General features: G+C 45.0%; 1 protein-coding gene across 1 annotated transcript; it reads left to right on the forward strand.

Annotated features, from left to right (window-relative positions):
- Positions 1-220: 220 nt before the first annotated feature.
- Positions 221-14,798, forward strand: LOC117670358 (protein phosphatase 1 regulatory subunit 3E-like). Its single transcript, XM_034425423.3, has one exon. It carries the CDS (start codon positions 619-621, stop codon positions 1,657-1,659), a length of 1,041 nt encoding a protein of 346 aa, XP_034281314.1. The 5' UTR covers positions 221-618; the 3' UTR covers positions 1,660-14,798.
- The last annotated feature ends 286 nt before the right edge of the window (positions 14,799-15,084 follow it).

A 15,084-nucleotide genomic window follows, 5' to 3' on the forward strand; every position in this document is an offset into this window, starting at 1 on the left:
AAAAAAAAGGGGGAATCGCGCTTCGTTCAGCCCAAACTTTGCCGGCCAACTGCAGCCAAGGAGGAGTTTCCCCTCTTTCGGCGGCGGGGTCTCCTTCCACCACTTCTGCCCCAAAGGAACTCGCGGAGAGGCGCTGCCGGCGAAGCGGCCCCGGGCTCCCACCGGGGGTCGTGGCCGATCTCCGAGCCACGCAGGCCCGGCCGGCTTCGAGCGAGCGGCTGTTCCCGCGGGGGCTTCCCACGCGCCGCCCTCGCCCGCATCCCCCGCCTGAAGGACGCGGGGAGGGCAGGCGGAGGACGAGCGGCCCGAGCCGGCGGGCGGGAGGCAGAGCCGAAGAGGCGGCGAGGCCCGACCCGCGGCCCGGCGCGTCTCTAGCTGACTGCAGGGCTCCGGCGACGTCAGTAGCCGCAGAGGCACAAGAGCAGCGGCAGCTCCAAGGAGCCTGGCGGCGCTGCTCCAGCGGGGAGCCTGGTCCGAGCCTCGGCTGGCGGCCGCCGCGGGAGAGGCACCAAGGCCGGCTATGCGCAGCCGAGGAGAGCCGGTAGGAGCCGCCGAGTGACTCCCCTCCACCACCACCACCCCCTTGCAACCGAGGAGAAGCCGGTGCCGCGCGGCAGGATGGAGAAGGCCGGCTCCCTGCACGCCTCGGTGCCCACGCCGCCGCCGCGCCTCTACCTCCCGCGGAACTTCAGCTGCAGCGCCTGCCTCTACGGCAGCCTGGCCGAGCAGTGCAAAGGCGGCTGCAGCCCCGAGATCGAGGCGGTGGAGCCGCTGCCCGCGCCCCCGTCGCCGCCCGTCACCCGCGAAGCCGAAGCCGCCCGGTCGCCGCCTCCTCCGCCTCCTCCACCTCCACCCCGCTCGCCTTCGCCGCCCCTCCAGTCGCCGCCGCCGGCCACCCGCGGCAGAGAGCCCACGCTCCCGCCCGTGCCGCCCAGCCCGACCCTCCGCCGCCGCGCCAAATCCCTGCCCACGCCGGGCGAGCGGGGGCTCCGGCCGGCTTTGCAACACAGCCCGTCGCGGCGCAAGACGGTGCGCTTCGCCGACTCGCTGGGCTTGGAGCTGATCGCCGTGCGCCACTTTTGCCAAGCCGACGTGCCGCAGGTGCCGCCGCCTCCCGCCCCGCTGGCCGCCTCGCCTCTCCCGCGCGGCGCGGATCTGCTCAAGACGCGCAAACCGCCGGCTCTGGGCGAGCTGGAGCCGGTGCTGTTCGGGCCGCCGGCGCCCGTGCTGGAGCCTCTCTTCCCGCCGCAGCCCGGCTCCGGTGCGGGCTTCTCGGAGCGCGTCCGGCAGCACAAAGTGAAGCTGGAGTGGGTGCGCCCCGAGGCGGCCGGGCTGCGCGGCGCCGTGCGCGTCCTCAACCTGGCTTACGAGAAGACCGTCTCGGTGCGCTACACGCTCAACCGCTGGGCCAGCTGCAACGAGGTGCCCGCCGCTTACCTGCCGCCGCCCGCCGCCGCCCACGACGCCCAGACCGACCGCTTCGCCTTCCACCTGCCCGTGGGCGCCGGCACCACGCTGCTCGAGTTCGCCGTCCGCTACCGCGTGGCCGACACCGAGTATTGGGACAACAACGACGGCCACAACTACAAACTGCGAGGAAGGCAGCGGCCCGGCGGTCAGGAACCCGAAGGCGGCGGCGCCTGGATCCACTTTATCTGAACCGGGCTTGGCTCGGGTTTTCTCCCCCGGCGGGAAAGCGGGCGCCTGCCTTCCTTCCTTCCTTCCTTCCTTCCTTCGGCGGGGAAAGGGCAGGAGCGCCCCTTGGAGATGGGACGGGGAGGAGGATCGAGGGGCGCGGAAATGTGACAGCCTCCCCCCCTTCCCCAATTTTTATTTAAATGCTAAAGTGGAAAATCGCCCTTCGGATGGCAACTGTGCAGAAGAATGGTTCTCCCGAGGGGGTTGACGTGGGCAGCCCCCTATGTCCCTTTCTCCGGGCTTGGAAACTAAGCTGTGCTTGGTCTGGTTAGAGCTTGAATGGGAGACCACTGAGAAATCCCACCAACTAGGCTAGTCGAGTATATTGTACATCAAGGCAATTCAACTCATTGAGTCACGCTTGATTCCCAGTAGATGACGCCTTGACTTCCCTTTTGGGGGTGCATTTTTCCCCCAAGAGGTCGGGAAGGGCTGGGATTGTTCCCTTGGACTTGCCCCGTAATGAACTTGCCAGAGACCTCTTCCTTTTGCCAGCTCCTTGACCTGCCATTCCAGAATAAATCCGATTAAATATCTGACTTCTTGAAATGCCTAATCTGTGCTATTTAGAATTGCTGGAGGAAGCCTAAAAACGGCTGCCTGCTCTGCTGTCTCTTTGGAAGAAAAGAAAATCCTCCATCATGGAAACAGTTAGAATGAAGACAAGCTTTTCTCCTACACAGGTCACTTTTCTATTGGGTGGGGGGGGGGGGGAGAGATTTCGAGAAGGGAGATGGTCCCGCTGCGTAAAGACTTTTTCTGCATTTGAGATGGTCCAGGCATAAATTGCCCAGGTGATTTGAAATGCAAATTTCTGGCAAAAGTTACCCCATTGGTTTATCCTTAAATCAGAGGTCTTCAAACTTGGCAGCTTTAAGACTTGTGGACTTCAACTCCCAGAATTCTCCAGCCAGTTATGCTGGAGTTGAAGTCCACAAGTCTTAAAGCTGCCAAGTTTGAAGACCTCTGCCTTGAAACAATCTTCTAAATAATAACAAAAAAAAAAAAAAATCAGGGACAACCATATCTGGGGGAGGAAGAGAGTCATAGAGTGCCTCCCTCAGATTGACTGGACGCTGGTGAGGTCACAACCCATTTTCACTTCCTCCTTAAAAACAGCTTTTTCAGCCTCCTGTCAAATCTACTGTACCTTCTCTTCCCCCCCCCTTCAAAAAAAAGGGAACAAATGAAAGTTTGTTTAGCTGGCAAAGGCAACACACATCCTTTTTCAGGTGTGCTCCTCAGAGCTATTGGACTTCACATAATTCAAGGGCATCCAGGCGTCCTTGGAGAGTCAAAAGTCTGGCACTTCTGAAGAACACCAGAATGAGGAAGATGGATGGGACAGAATTTTATTTTTTAAAAAAAAAAAATGCGGAAATGGAAAGAAGAAAGAAAGGAAAAAAATCACAAGCCCTGGATCAGAACTGCTTTGGAAAGAAATCCCAAAGGTTGAAGAAAGGGCCAAAAAAAGATTTCCTGTTTTGCATGCCTGCCTGCTCTTTCTTGCAACATTTGTCTAACCGTGTAGATGATCTCCACTAACCATTCCAAAGCTGTGTTGGGAGCAGTCTTATCCGTGTCTGGTTGTGCTCCGGTTTGACGGAACTTGGGCTTGTACTTCTGTTCCATCAAAGGCTCTGCACCTTCGTGCCTGAAAGGTTATCACTGAGATTTTTCAACATCTGGGAACTTCTGACTTGATTCAAATTCCCACAGCCTTCTCTCTCTCTTTCTCTCTCTTTCTCTCTCTCTCTCTCTCTCAAGCTGGTCTGGACCATAAAACCTTTCTCTAGTGTTTTCACGGGTATCTCTTTCTCTGCTAATTCTTCCCTTGCTGTCACTGAGTTGTGAGATGCTCCCGATTTATACTCACGTCGCCAGAGGATTATTTTTTGAAAAGTGTGTGTTTCCGAGTTAAATACAGATGGTCTATATTTTATATTTTGAGAGTTATAATTGGGGGAAGGGAGGGAGGGAAAGAGAAGCTGCTTCAAGCTTCCTTCAGAGAAGGAACTAATAGTTGAATGCAACTGTTCAGAAACATGTGTTGTAATGACTGGCAAGTATTACCAGTCTGGTGGTATTGTTTCTTATGGTACCCGTTTCCTCTTTTTTTTTTCGCCCTTCCTTGATTGTTACAAAACCTGAAGATCTTAGGCCAAGCTGTAAGGAAATGAAAATGAGTTAATACTGTTGTTGAAGTGGTTTCTGAAGAAGACTTGGAAAAATCTAACTTCAGTTCCTGAGCATTTCTAGGTGTAACAATCAATCTTTGGGTCATCAGTACATTTTATTTTATTATTATTTTTTTGTTTTAAGGAGTCAAAAAATTACAGCTAAGAAGTTGGGTCGCCAACCAACTGGAAGTAAGGTAGTTCTGGTTGATAAATCTTCTAGATTTGGAAAAATGTGGAATATCAGAAGAAATGTTACCATACACCAGAATGTGAGCCCTTTGAGGTAGACCAGGTCAAGAAATAAATACTGCAGACATACCAGAAACGTTAATGTTGTAGGGCAGAAGAACACAATCTTGAAAGCCTAAATTATTCTTTATTTGCCCCATCTTATACTGAAGAAAATCAAGGAAGTATTACTATGAGTTTCTTTCTCACCCTGTCTTCTTTCCTGGGACAGAGCCCTCTTTTCTGAAACTCCCACCTTAACGGGTTGCTCATTCTGAAGCCCGGTTTTTACGATCCTTCACCCAGAGCTAAATCTGCTTTTCTGACTGTTCCCGCATCACATTCCATGGATGTTTGTTCCAAATTAATTCAATGCTCTTGCAGAACAAGTGCGGAGACATAAGGGTGCATAGGATTGTAGCCTTTGATTTCATGACCAACCCTGTTCCAAAACAGAAGATAAGCCGATTCAAACCAGAAGTCTACCTTTCTTTTCCCTGGGTATGTTCAGGTGGTGGCTGACAGCCCATCTGTCAGGGATGCTTGAATAGGGATAACTGGGACTACGGTGGCAGGAAGTTAGAGGCCTTTGTGGCACCTTCCTGCTTTAGGATTCTGTTTTATTTTATATCCGGTCATCTAGTTGGACACATGGCTCAGTCAGAAGGGCAAGACAGTATATTAGCCACGTATTTGTATGTGATCCCAGTCTCTTCCTGGACAAAATATACATTAGCCATAATAACTAATAAGTCTGTGCAAAGTGTTTGGAGGGGCATTCAGCCATCCAAAGCTGCTGCTCAGAGCATCAAGGTGACCATATCCCTCAAAAGCTCATGCGCTTGAGGTCTCACCTTGAATTTCTGAGCACACACCTTCGCCGCTGAGACCTTTAGTGGCCAAGTCGAGGCAAGCATCTTCAACAACAGAGAGGGATGCTTTGATTGCCCTGCAACCCCCTGCCCCCATGCCCCACTCCCCCAAATACAATGCACAGGCCATTGACTAATAGTCACTGATAGCCTTATTCTCCTTGAATTTTTAATCTTTTTAAACTGAATGAATCAGGTTCTGGCATTGGAAACGTGGGAAGGTGGAGATACTTTTTCTTATTTGCTGTCTCTTCAATCAAGCATACTTTAAGGAGGATGGGGAAGGTTGGACCTGAATAGCTAAAGAAGCTGTGTGGGATCTAACGCCTCACTTAGATTGTCAATGCTGGAACCTAAGAAACTGAATATTTGAAATAATTCTTTTTTTTTCTTTTTCTTTTTTTTTTTCTTGCAGCCTTTCCTGCAGGATTTGTACATAGGAAGTCTGTTGAGGCTTAAATTTTTCACTCTGCGAATACATCACTATGTCTTCGGCAATATGCACATGGGCATTCTTTGTGGGCATTTTTTTTTTGTTTTTGCAAATGTGTCTGCATAATTTGACTGCTGTTATTTATTATGACTGCAGCATCTGTGCCCTGTAAAACACCATTTGATTATGTGGGAAAGGTGCGCAGGCACATGAATCAGAGAAATACGGACGTTTTGATGTTAGGGGGTGTGGAAATGGAATTAGAATTTCTAATTGGTTTCCTATCGGATGCCAAGCAGAAATCTTTTTATTTGTTTTAAATTCTTGATGGTGGAGGAACACTGAGAAAGAAGGCTGACTTTTGCTATCTCTTTTAAATAGAAACTTAGTAAAGATATAATGCAGATTGTTTAGCTTAACAAAGTCCCGTGTCATCAGGAGATGATTAAATTGAATCCCAAAGGCTCAAACTAAGTGCCCTTTCCATCTTGTGAATTATAAACCAAAAAGAAGAAGGAAAAACCCTATCCTAAATGTTATTTCAATACAATTCCAAATACTGGAAGAATCCTAGCCTTGTTGAAATTGTCTGTGTTGTTCAGTGGATTTCTGTTTCACTGGCTAAATCAGGGGCATCGAACTCAATTTCATCGAGGGTCACATCAGGGTTGTGTTTGACCTCGTGGGGGCCAGGGGGCATGGCCAGCTCGACATCACTCATGTCGGGGGCGCCTGTGGCGGCCCAAGTGCTCTGCCAGCGAAAACAGGTTCCCAAGCTCCGTTTTTGGCTGCGACAGCCTCCTGCAACCCTCTGCCAGCAAAAACGGAGCTCGGGAGGGCTGCAAAACAGCCCTCCCGAGCTCTATTTTCACTGGCAGAGGCACCACGGGCCGGTCCTTTGCTGTTTCCAGGGTGGCCCTTGTGGGCCAGATCCGGCCCGTGGGCCTTGAGTTCGACACCCCTGAGCTAATGCTTCTCTTTTAGAAACCCCTTCCTCAAGTGAAAAACCAAAGAGATAGAGCATGAAGCCTCAACGCCCTTATCTTGAATTGTTGGTGGTACCCAAGAACCCCTTCATTCATAAGAAAGCTTAGAGAAAGCTTTCAGTGAATTGTATCCAAGGGTTTTTTAGTTTAGTTTTGTTTTTGATAAAGAAATCCAATAATTTTGTTTTTCGGCGGCTTATGGCTTAAATACAAAAAAGAGCAGCACAGTTCAGCACAAGCTTCTGATAGCTGCCAACCATTCTGCAATTTATCTTTTTCGCCAGTTAGGCTGCCATCCTCTAGCATACTCCTAATGGCATGATCACAAACTCACAAACCTCAGTTTGGCTTGTCGAGTGTAACTAAGGCCTGCCTTAAGGGAAGGCGTCTGTACCTGAGCTGCAATTTTGTTCCTGTCTAATAGTTGCATGGACGTTTACAACTTATTCAGCTGTAAGCTATTTGGACTACTGCCCATTCCATTCGGGACCAGCGTATATTTAGATAGGGAAGGTATTTATTTTTCTATTAACAGCGTTTTGATAATTATCAGCTATCAGTTCTGAAAGACAATATGTGGATAGGTACACTTATGTATATAGACTTACCTTTATATGTAGGTCTTTGGTTATTCGGGTTTTCTCCCGCGTAAAATTAGAGATGTCTTGGCAACATTTCGACGAAGTCTCATTTGTCATCTTCAGGCTGGTGTTTTCGGCTTCGTGCTTCTAGGAGCAATGTGTGTGATTGCAGCTGTTTCTTCCTTTTTATTACCTTTAATAACCTTTATTACCTTGTATATATATATATCCAAATGCTATATAGAGCTTGGTCAGTTTGACCTGAACCGCGACCTCAGGTCTGGGCTAGCTAATGCATCTCTTCTCTTGTAATCCAAATGTCTTTAATATGTGCTTGCATATCAAATAGTATAGCGATAATATTGCACTAGCTGCTTAATAACCAGCAAAGAGTATTTATGATTTATGCTGCTGTCTCCACTTCCTGATGTTCTAGAATGTGCTTTCAATACACTGGAGTTCATTCATTTTGGTTTGCAGTCTGTCAAGCTTTCCTCACTGGCATTTAATCCTGGCATAGATTTATCCTGGCATGGCGGATTGTCAGAAAATGAGGGCTACAGGGAGCCACACACATGAAAACAGGCAGAGTTTCTATTGTATCATTGGACTTCTGATTTTTAATTTATTTTTTTTATTTTTTTTGGCATCTTGCTTTTTTCAGCCACATCCTCATGATGTTGGCTACATCGTGTCTCCAGCCCAACGAGGCAACCTTAATTTATCTTTACGACCCGGTGCTAAAATGCTGGCTTGGTCCATCCAAGGGCAGCCTCTAGGTGTGTCAAAACCAGTAGGGTTTTGCTTGCAGTTTTATCTTGCAAGAAAGTTGCATGATTGGAAGTGATGGGGCACAGGAGCGGGAATGATAATCTCATGCCAGTATAGATTTATTTCCTTTTGCCAATTGAAGGATGACTAGAGGTTGATTCGACTTGGCTGCAGGGAAAGGGCCTGAGTCTCTAAAGGCAGATGGCCCAGAGGGAATGGACTGAGCTTATACAGAGACTGTTGTTGTTAGCAGGAGGGGCTTCCCCCAAATTAAGTGCTCTTATTTCCAACTCTTTGCCGATATTGCCAAGGCTCATCTCACATACATTTGATTATGAACCTTATAATCCCCCCCAAAAAAACAAGGTTTTGGGGTTACTGCTACAGATAGTCCTCCATAACCATAATTGGAACCAGAACTAAGCAATCAGTCATTAAATAGATCATCCCGTGATTTATGCCTGATTTTACGATTTATTTATTTTTTTGCCACAGTCGTTAAGCAAATCTGGCTTCCCACATAAACTTTGCTTCTTGGAAGCCAGCTAGCAAGGTCAAAAAATGATGATCAAGGGACCCCGGGATACTGTAACCATCATAAATCCATGCCGGTTGCCAAGCACCCGAATTGTGATCACATGATACTGCAATGGCTGTAAGCACGAAGATCAATCGTCAGTCACTTTTCTCAGCACTGCCGTAACTTTGAACAGTTGTTAAAAAATGGCTGTAAGTTGGGGACCACCTGTATTTCCTTCATCCTATTAATTATTGAATATTGAACATTGAACATTGAATATTGAACATTCAACATTCAATATTGAACATCCTATAAGGGACACGGTGGCTAAGATGCTAAGCTTGTCAATTGAAAGATTGGCAGTTCAGCGGTTCGAATCCCTAGTGCTGCATAATGGGGTGAGCTCCCATTACTTGTCTCAGCTTCTGCCAACCTAGCAGTTTGAAAGCATGTAAAAAATGCAAGTAGAAAAAATAGGGACCACCTTTGGTGGGAAGGTAACAGCTTCTGTGTGCCTTTGGTGTTTAGTCATGCCAGCCACATGACCACGGAGACGTCTTCAGACAGCGCTGGCTCTTCAGGTTTGAAACGGAGCTGAGCACCACCCCCTAGAGTCAGGAACGACTAGCCCATATGTACGAGGGGAACCTTTACCTAGTGAATCAGTCATGAGGCAAATCTAAACCAGAAGTCAGGAAGAATGAGATGAGGATCCAAATCGTGGCCATGGAAGTGATGATGAAAAAATCTTCCCTGGTCATTTTCTGCATAATGTGTCAAAAGACAGAAGAGAAGATATTTGAAGTAGCCTGATGCTCAGGTCTTAGCATTGGTCATGTTTCTGAAACAGAGGTGTCTGATCTTGACAACTTTAAAACCTGTGGCCTTCAACTCCCAGAATTCCCCAGCCAGCCGTGCTGGTTGAAGTCAACAAGTCTTAAAGTTTGGAGACAAGTCAACAAGTTGCCAAGTTTGACAAAACAAGCCAATAAGTTGCCAAGTTGAGAGCCCTGTCTAAAAGATGCCAACGGACTTTGGTGCACATGAAATCTTACAGAGCAAGGATAGAGCTATTTATTTGGGGGGAATTTGTGGCTTCTGATCTGATAGGTGTTTAAGCTTCTGTTTTAATTCCATTGAGAAGAGTCGGTACTGTATCTTTCCCACATCTCTCCCCTTCCCCCCCCCCCCATTTCTTCCCATTAGCAACTGAAGAATGTTCTGGTCCCTTAACAATCACTTATTCTAGATCCTGATCTCCTGGGGAATCATCCCATATAGATAATTCATAGGATCGCGGATGACACCATCTGTTCTTTCTCGACCTTCTGCATCAACCTTCTTAAAGCCAACTCTGTAAATCGTGATTCTTTTTTTACAGAGACAGTGAAGGGTATTCATAACATTGCTAGGTAGAGTTTATGCAGGTTTCCCAAGTACAGAATGGCTCGCTTCGGATGGACTCAAACGGTCGAGCAGGAAGCAAAAGAATCGCTCCTGAAAACTCAGGATTGTTGAGCAGCATTTTAGAATCAAACGCAGAGTTTCATGAGCCAACGTTGAAGGTACTGGGGGGAAAAGAAGCACTTTCCCAAATGAGTTTTGCTAAATGTGTCACCGAATGTAATCGAGCTCTCTTGTCTTGACGCAGCCAAATATTTCATACCTTAAGGACTCTTTTAAAGAGCAAGATCTGTCTGTGATTTATTGGCTCAAACCCCCATGAAGGAGACAGAAGCAAGGACTTTTTTCTTCTGAACCAAAGTTGTGTCCTACTAACATAAATCAAATTGTCTCTTTTTTCTCTCTCTCTCACTCTCTTTCTCTCCACCCCCCTCTTGATGGCAGCGTGGGTATTTTTTAAATGTTATATATTTTTAGAAAAACGATTTGTTCTGGTGTGTCCTTATCTGTGTGTAAACCAGCAGATTCGTTTTTAGGAAGCTTAGAATGACTTCCCCCCCCCTCCCCAAAGCAATAATTAAAGCGGAAGGTTGCAGATTTTACCTTGGATTAACAGGTGTAAAATGCAAATGTGGCACACATGCTTGGGCCTAGCATGTGGAGTCAAATTGGCCTGTTCAGGTGGCCAAACCTTCTGGGTTTGTGATGCCATATGCTCCTCAGTGATTCTTCAATAATGACACATCTTGATCCGTAAAGGCACTTTAGGTTCCTGAAAGCAAGATGTTTACTAGGGATTCTTCAGTAGGAAAATGAGTATGTAGGCAGGTTGTCTCACGATGTTGTCTCATATAATACGGTTGGATTACGGTTGCTGGAACTGGGTATGTCTAGTTTGATGAAGAGAAGGAGTAGGGGAGACACGATAGCAGTCTTCCAATATCTCAGGGGCCGCCACAAAGAAGAGGTAGTCAACCTATTCTCCAAAGCACCTGAGGGCAGGACAAGAAGCAATGGGTGGAAACTAATCAAGAAGAGAAACTTAGAAGTAAGGAGAAATTTCCTGACAGTTAGAACAATTAATAAGTGGAACAACTTGCCTGCAGAAGTTGTGAATGCTCCAACACTGGAAGTTTTTAAGAAGATGTTGGATAATCATTTGTCTGAAGTGGTGTAGGGTTTCCTGCCTGGGCAGGGGGTTGGACTAGAAGACCTCCAAGGCCCCTTCCAACTCTGTTATTATGTTCTGTTCTGTTCTGTTCTGTTCTGTTCTGTTCTGTTCTGTTCTGTTCTGTTTTATTCGTACAATCTGTAATGTGTTTCAGGTAGTTCTCGACCTATGACTGTAATGGATCCTACCCATTCTGATTATTAATCACGGCAGTTGTAAAGCAGATCATTGTATGACCGACCCAGTTTTATGACCTTTTTTGTAATGATTATTAAGTGAATTATGTGGATGTTGAGTGAATATGCAGTTGTTCAGTGAATGCCACAGTCATTAATTAAACCCATTATTCATTATGGGGCATTTTTGCCCAAAACCAGAAGTAAACACCAGGTTTTGGCAAAAATGTTGAAAAACACGGTGAGTGTGACAACAGACGGCTGTAAAATGCAGGCCAGTTACTGAACGCCCAAAATGCAGTCATGTGACTACAGGCGGACAACCGTCAGAACTTTGGAACCAGAGTCCAAGTACCTTTTGGGAGTTTATCATAGCTTCGAATATCCATTAAGTGACCAGTCGTAAGTTGAGAACTACCTGTGCACTTTTACCTGTAAGATCTGCTCTTTTTTTTTTTTTTTAACTTGATTTATATGCCGCCCTTCTCCGGAGACTCAGGGCGGCTTACAATGTGCTCAGCAATAGCCTTCATCCTTTTGTATATTTATACAAAGTCAGCTTATTGCCCCCACAAACTGGGTCCTCATTTCACCTACCTTAGAAAGGATGGAAGGCTGAGTCAACCTTGAGCCTTGGCGAGATTCGAACCCTGCAATAATTGCAGGCAGCTGGTCTTAATAACCCGCTTAATAACAGGGTGCCTTAGACCACTGTACTACCAAGTCCTCTTGGAGGACTATTGCTCGGATGGATAACCATAGCTTTAAAAGGTTTCACCCAGATGCAGCCCCGTGTTTCTAACAGACTTTCCTGGTTAGGTGCCACCCTCCTACCCTCTTGAATTTCCACTATAATTAGGGTGGCTGAACTCTTTATTTTTCCATTTTATCCAAATTTGAGAACCGAGCATTATCCAACTGGTCCGGTGTTTTTCAACCTTGAAGATGTGTGGACTTCAACTCCCAGAATTCTGCAGTCCAGATGTTTTCAAGTTGTCAAGGTTGAGAAAAACTTACCAGCAAAAATCTGAGAAGCATAGGTGTGTCCAAAGACATTCTAAATTTGAATCTTTTAGCTGCTTTCCAACGGTAATCATTGTTCTAACACTTGAGAGTGGATCTGTTCTTTAAACAGTTCCTTTAAGTCAGAGGTTGGTTTTGCACGTGAATATCTCCTTCCAAAACACTAAAATGAAACCCATCAATTCTTAGCTCTCTCTTTCCCCCTGTGTGTTCAAAAAGCCTAACAGGTTGTTAAAATTTTTCATATTATCACGGTAACTAATTGTAGGGATAACTTTTTATGCTCCGCATATCCATTCACAATGAACTTGGGTTAGGAAAAAAATAAGGCCAATGTAATATTATTATATAAATTCTATTCTTTAAGGGTTTTTTTTTTTTTTTTTTTTGCAGAGTTTATCTTATGAAAGTGTTTAGTCTTATGCTGCATTGGCACCCTCGGTTGAGTTTCTCTCTTGCACATGTTGAAGTATTAAAAAAAATATTCGCCGAAGGACATAGCTTCTCCATTTTTGCACGGCTCTTTAGCAAAACTTGAATAATTGTGTTGTATGTTTGTCTTGTGGAACCCCCCCTTCCCCCCCGTTTGTGGGAAAGTGTGAATTTTACGACACTCAGCTTGTACCTCATCGCAAATGCGATAGCCTTGGCAATCGTTTCAGAGCCCTTTTGGTTTTATTGTTAGATTCACTTTTTTTTTAAAACTTTCACTCTGTGAAAGCATTAAAGTATTGCCTTGTCACTGGCCAAGCAAGCAAGCAAGCATGCAAAACAAATCTATTTAGAGGAAAGTATAACTAGCACTTCCAAAGAGCATTTCTTTCTCTTTTTTTCATCATATTTTTTTGTGACTAGAAACATAGTAATGCTTGGCCTTTATTTGCTTTAGAAACTGCCCCAAATTACTTTCTGTTTTTGACTAAAAAAACCTGTTCGTCCCAGGAATTTCTCTATGCAATAAAAGCTGTCCATTTCTTCTGCATGTATTTTGGGCTTTGGTTTAAAGAAGAAAAACAAGAAAACATTATGCAAATGAGCACTTTACGAGGCTGCAAGCTTGTATAGGAGGATACGTGAGGATAAACCTCAATGAACTTGGGGAAAAAAGATTGTTCATTGTTAACGCCTTATAAACAAGTGTACGAGTTTATTGTGACTTCTGTTGGAGGACTGGTGAATTTGTGTCGTTTCTCTTTTGAGCCACTGCCCAGCAAATGAAATACAAACATTAATAGCAGTGCAATCAGTGTTTATACTAGTATTTATACCGAAGTGGAATCAGGAAGTACCAGAAATGTTGAGCAAAAATGGACCAAACCTTTATGTAACAAAAATCCGTTGACATTTAGAGTAAAGATTTATATTGAAGTTATATAGGTAGTCCTCAACTAATGACCGCCATTGAGCCCAAAATTTCTGTTGCTAAGGTAGACAGTGGCTAAGTGAGTTTTGCCCCATTTTACGACCTTCCTTGCCATAATTGTTCAGCGAATCACTGCGGTTCACACGGTTGTTAAGTGGATCTGATTTCCCCATTGACTTTGCTTGTCAGAAGGTCGCAAAAGGGAATCACATGACCCCGAGCCACTGCAGCTGTCATAAATATGAACTTTGATCGCAGGAACATGGGGACACTGCAACAGTCATAAGTGTGAAAAACAGTCGTAAGTTCTTTTTCAGTGCGGTTGTAACTTCAAACGGTTACCAAACAATTGGTTGTAAGTCAAGGACTACCTGCACTCCTATGACGATGATCTGAATTACAGAAAATATATTTAATAATGATTAATAGTATCTGACTCATTTATATGGAAGAAAGGAGTTTCCTTTAAAAAAAAAATAGTAAAGAAAAAATTCTTTGATGCTAGGAATCTGTTCAGTGAAGACAAATTACTTATTACTAATTTGTCCGGTTAATATTGCAATCCTGTCTTTAATCTCGCAGCTAAACCCTATTGATTCAATGAAGGCAAGATTGATTAGACATGATCTGCATATTCCATTACAAATTGGAGTCACGTTCAGCCTTTTGAAATGGTTTAAAGCAGTGGTGAAATTCAATTTTTTTTACTACCGGTTCTGTGGGCGTGGCTTGGTGGGCATGGTGTGGCTTGGTGGGCGTGGCAGGGGAAGGTTACTGCAAAATCTCCATTCCCACCCCACTCTGGGACCAGCCAGAGCTGGTATTTGCCGGTTCTCTGAACTCTCAAAATTTCCGCTACCGGTTCTCCAGAACCTGCTGGATTTCACCCCTAGTTTAAAGATACATTTCCACCCGCTGTATTTTATTTTTCACTAATCGCTAAGCCTGCAATTTACACATTTTAGAGGGACTTGCATAGGAAACTCTTGTGTGGATTGTACCCATGCTTGCTAGCTGTCAGAGAACTCTTAAAAACACATGTTCCATGTTGTGAAAATGTAACTTGGTTATTTATTTCCACTCATCGTATTCAGCATTATCTCTTAGCTGCTAAGTGTCTTGATTCCATAATGTTTAGATTTCAAGCATTGGTCAATAGGGGTTGTTGTTTTTTTCCTGATCTTTTTCTTTGTTAAAAAAAAAAGAGTTTTGTGCCATTTTATATTAATGTCTTTTACTTTTTCTGAAGCCAGTGAATATCAGTGTGATATCTTGCCTTATGACAATATTACATGTCTTGTCTAAAAATGTTATTCAGGTTGTCCTAGTACACTGAAAAATATATTTGTAAGTATTTAATTACTAAATGTCATTAAAAACTGATCCAAAATAGAGTATGGTGAATTTTTATACATGGTGCAGGCAGCTTGAAGGAAAATCTGTGCTCCAATTGCAGAGCCATGGACTAGAATTGTCATAAATTGGCCCAAAGTGTCATAAATTATTGGCAGTGGAGAATCTAGTGGTATGTTTCTGATTTTTCCCATTAATGCAAATAATTAAGCAACCATGAAGCCATATTGATGTGCTTCACTGGGAATCTGAATAAGGATTTGGATATGTTTGTCATTTTTCCTTTAAAAAAGGGATTTAAACCCATTTCTTTTCTTGTTTTTCC

Source organism: Pantherophis guttatus, chromosome 11, assembly GCF_059756535.1.
Source record: "Pantherophis guttatus breed Tessera chromosome 11, ASM5975653v1, whole genome shotgun sequence".
In the NCBI taxonomy this organism is placed as follows: domain Eukaryota; kingdom Metazoa; phylum Chordata; class Lepidosauria; order Squamata; family Colubridae; genus Pantherophis; species Pantherophis guttatus.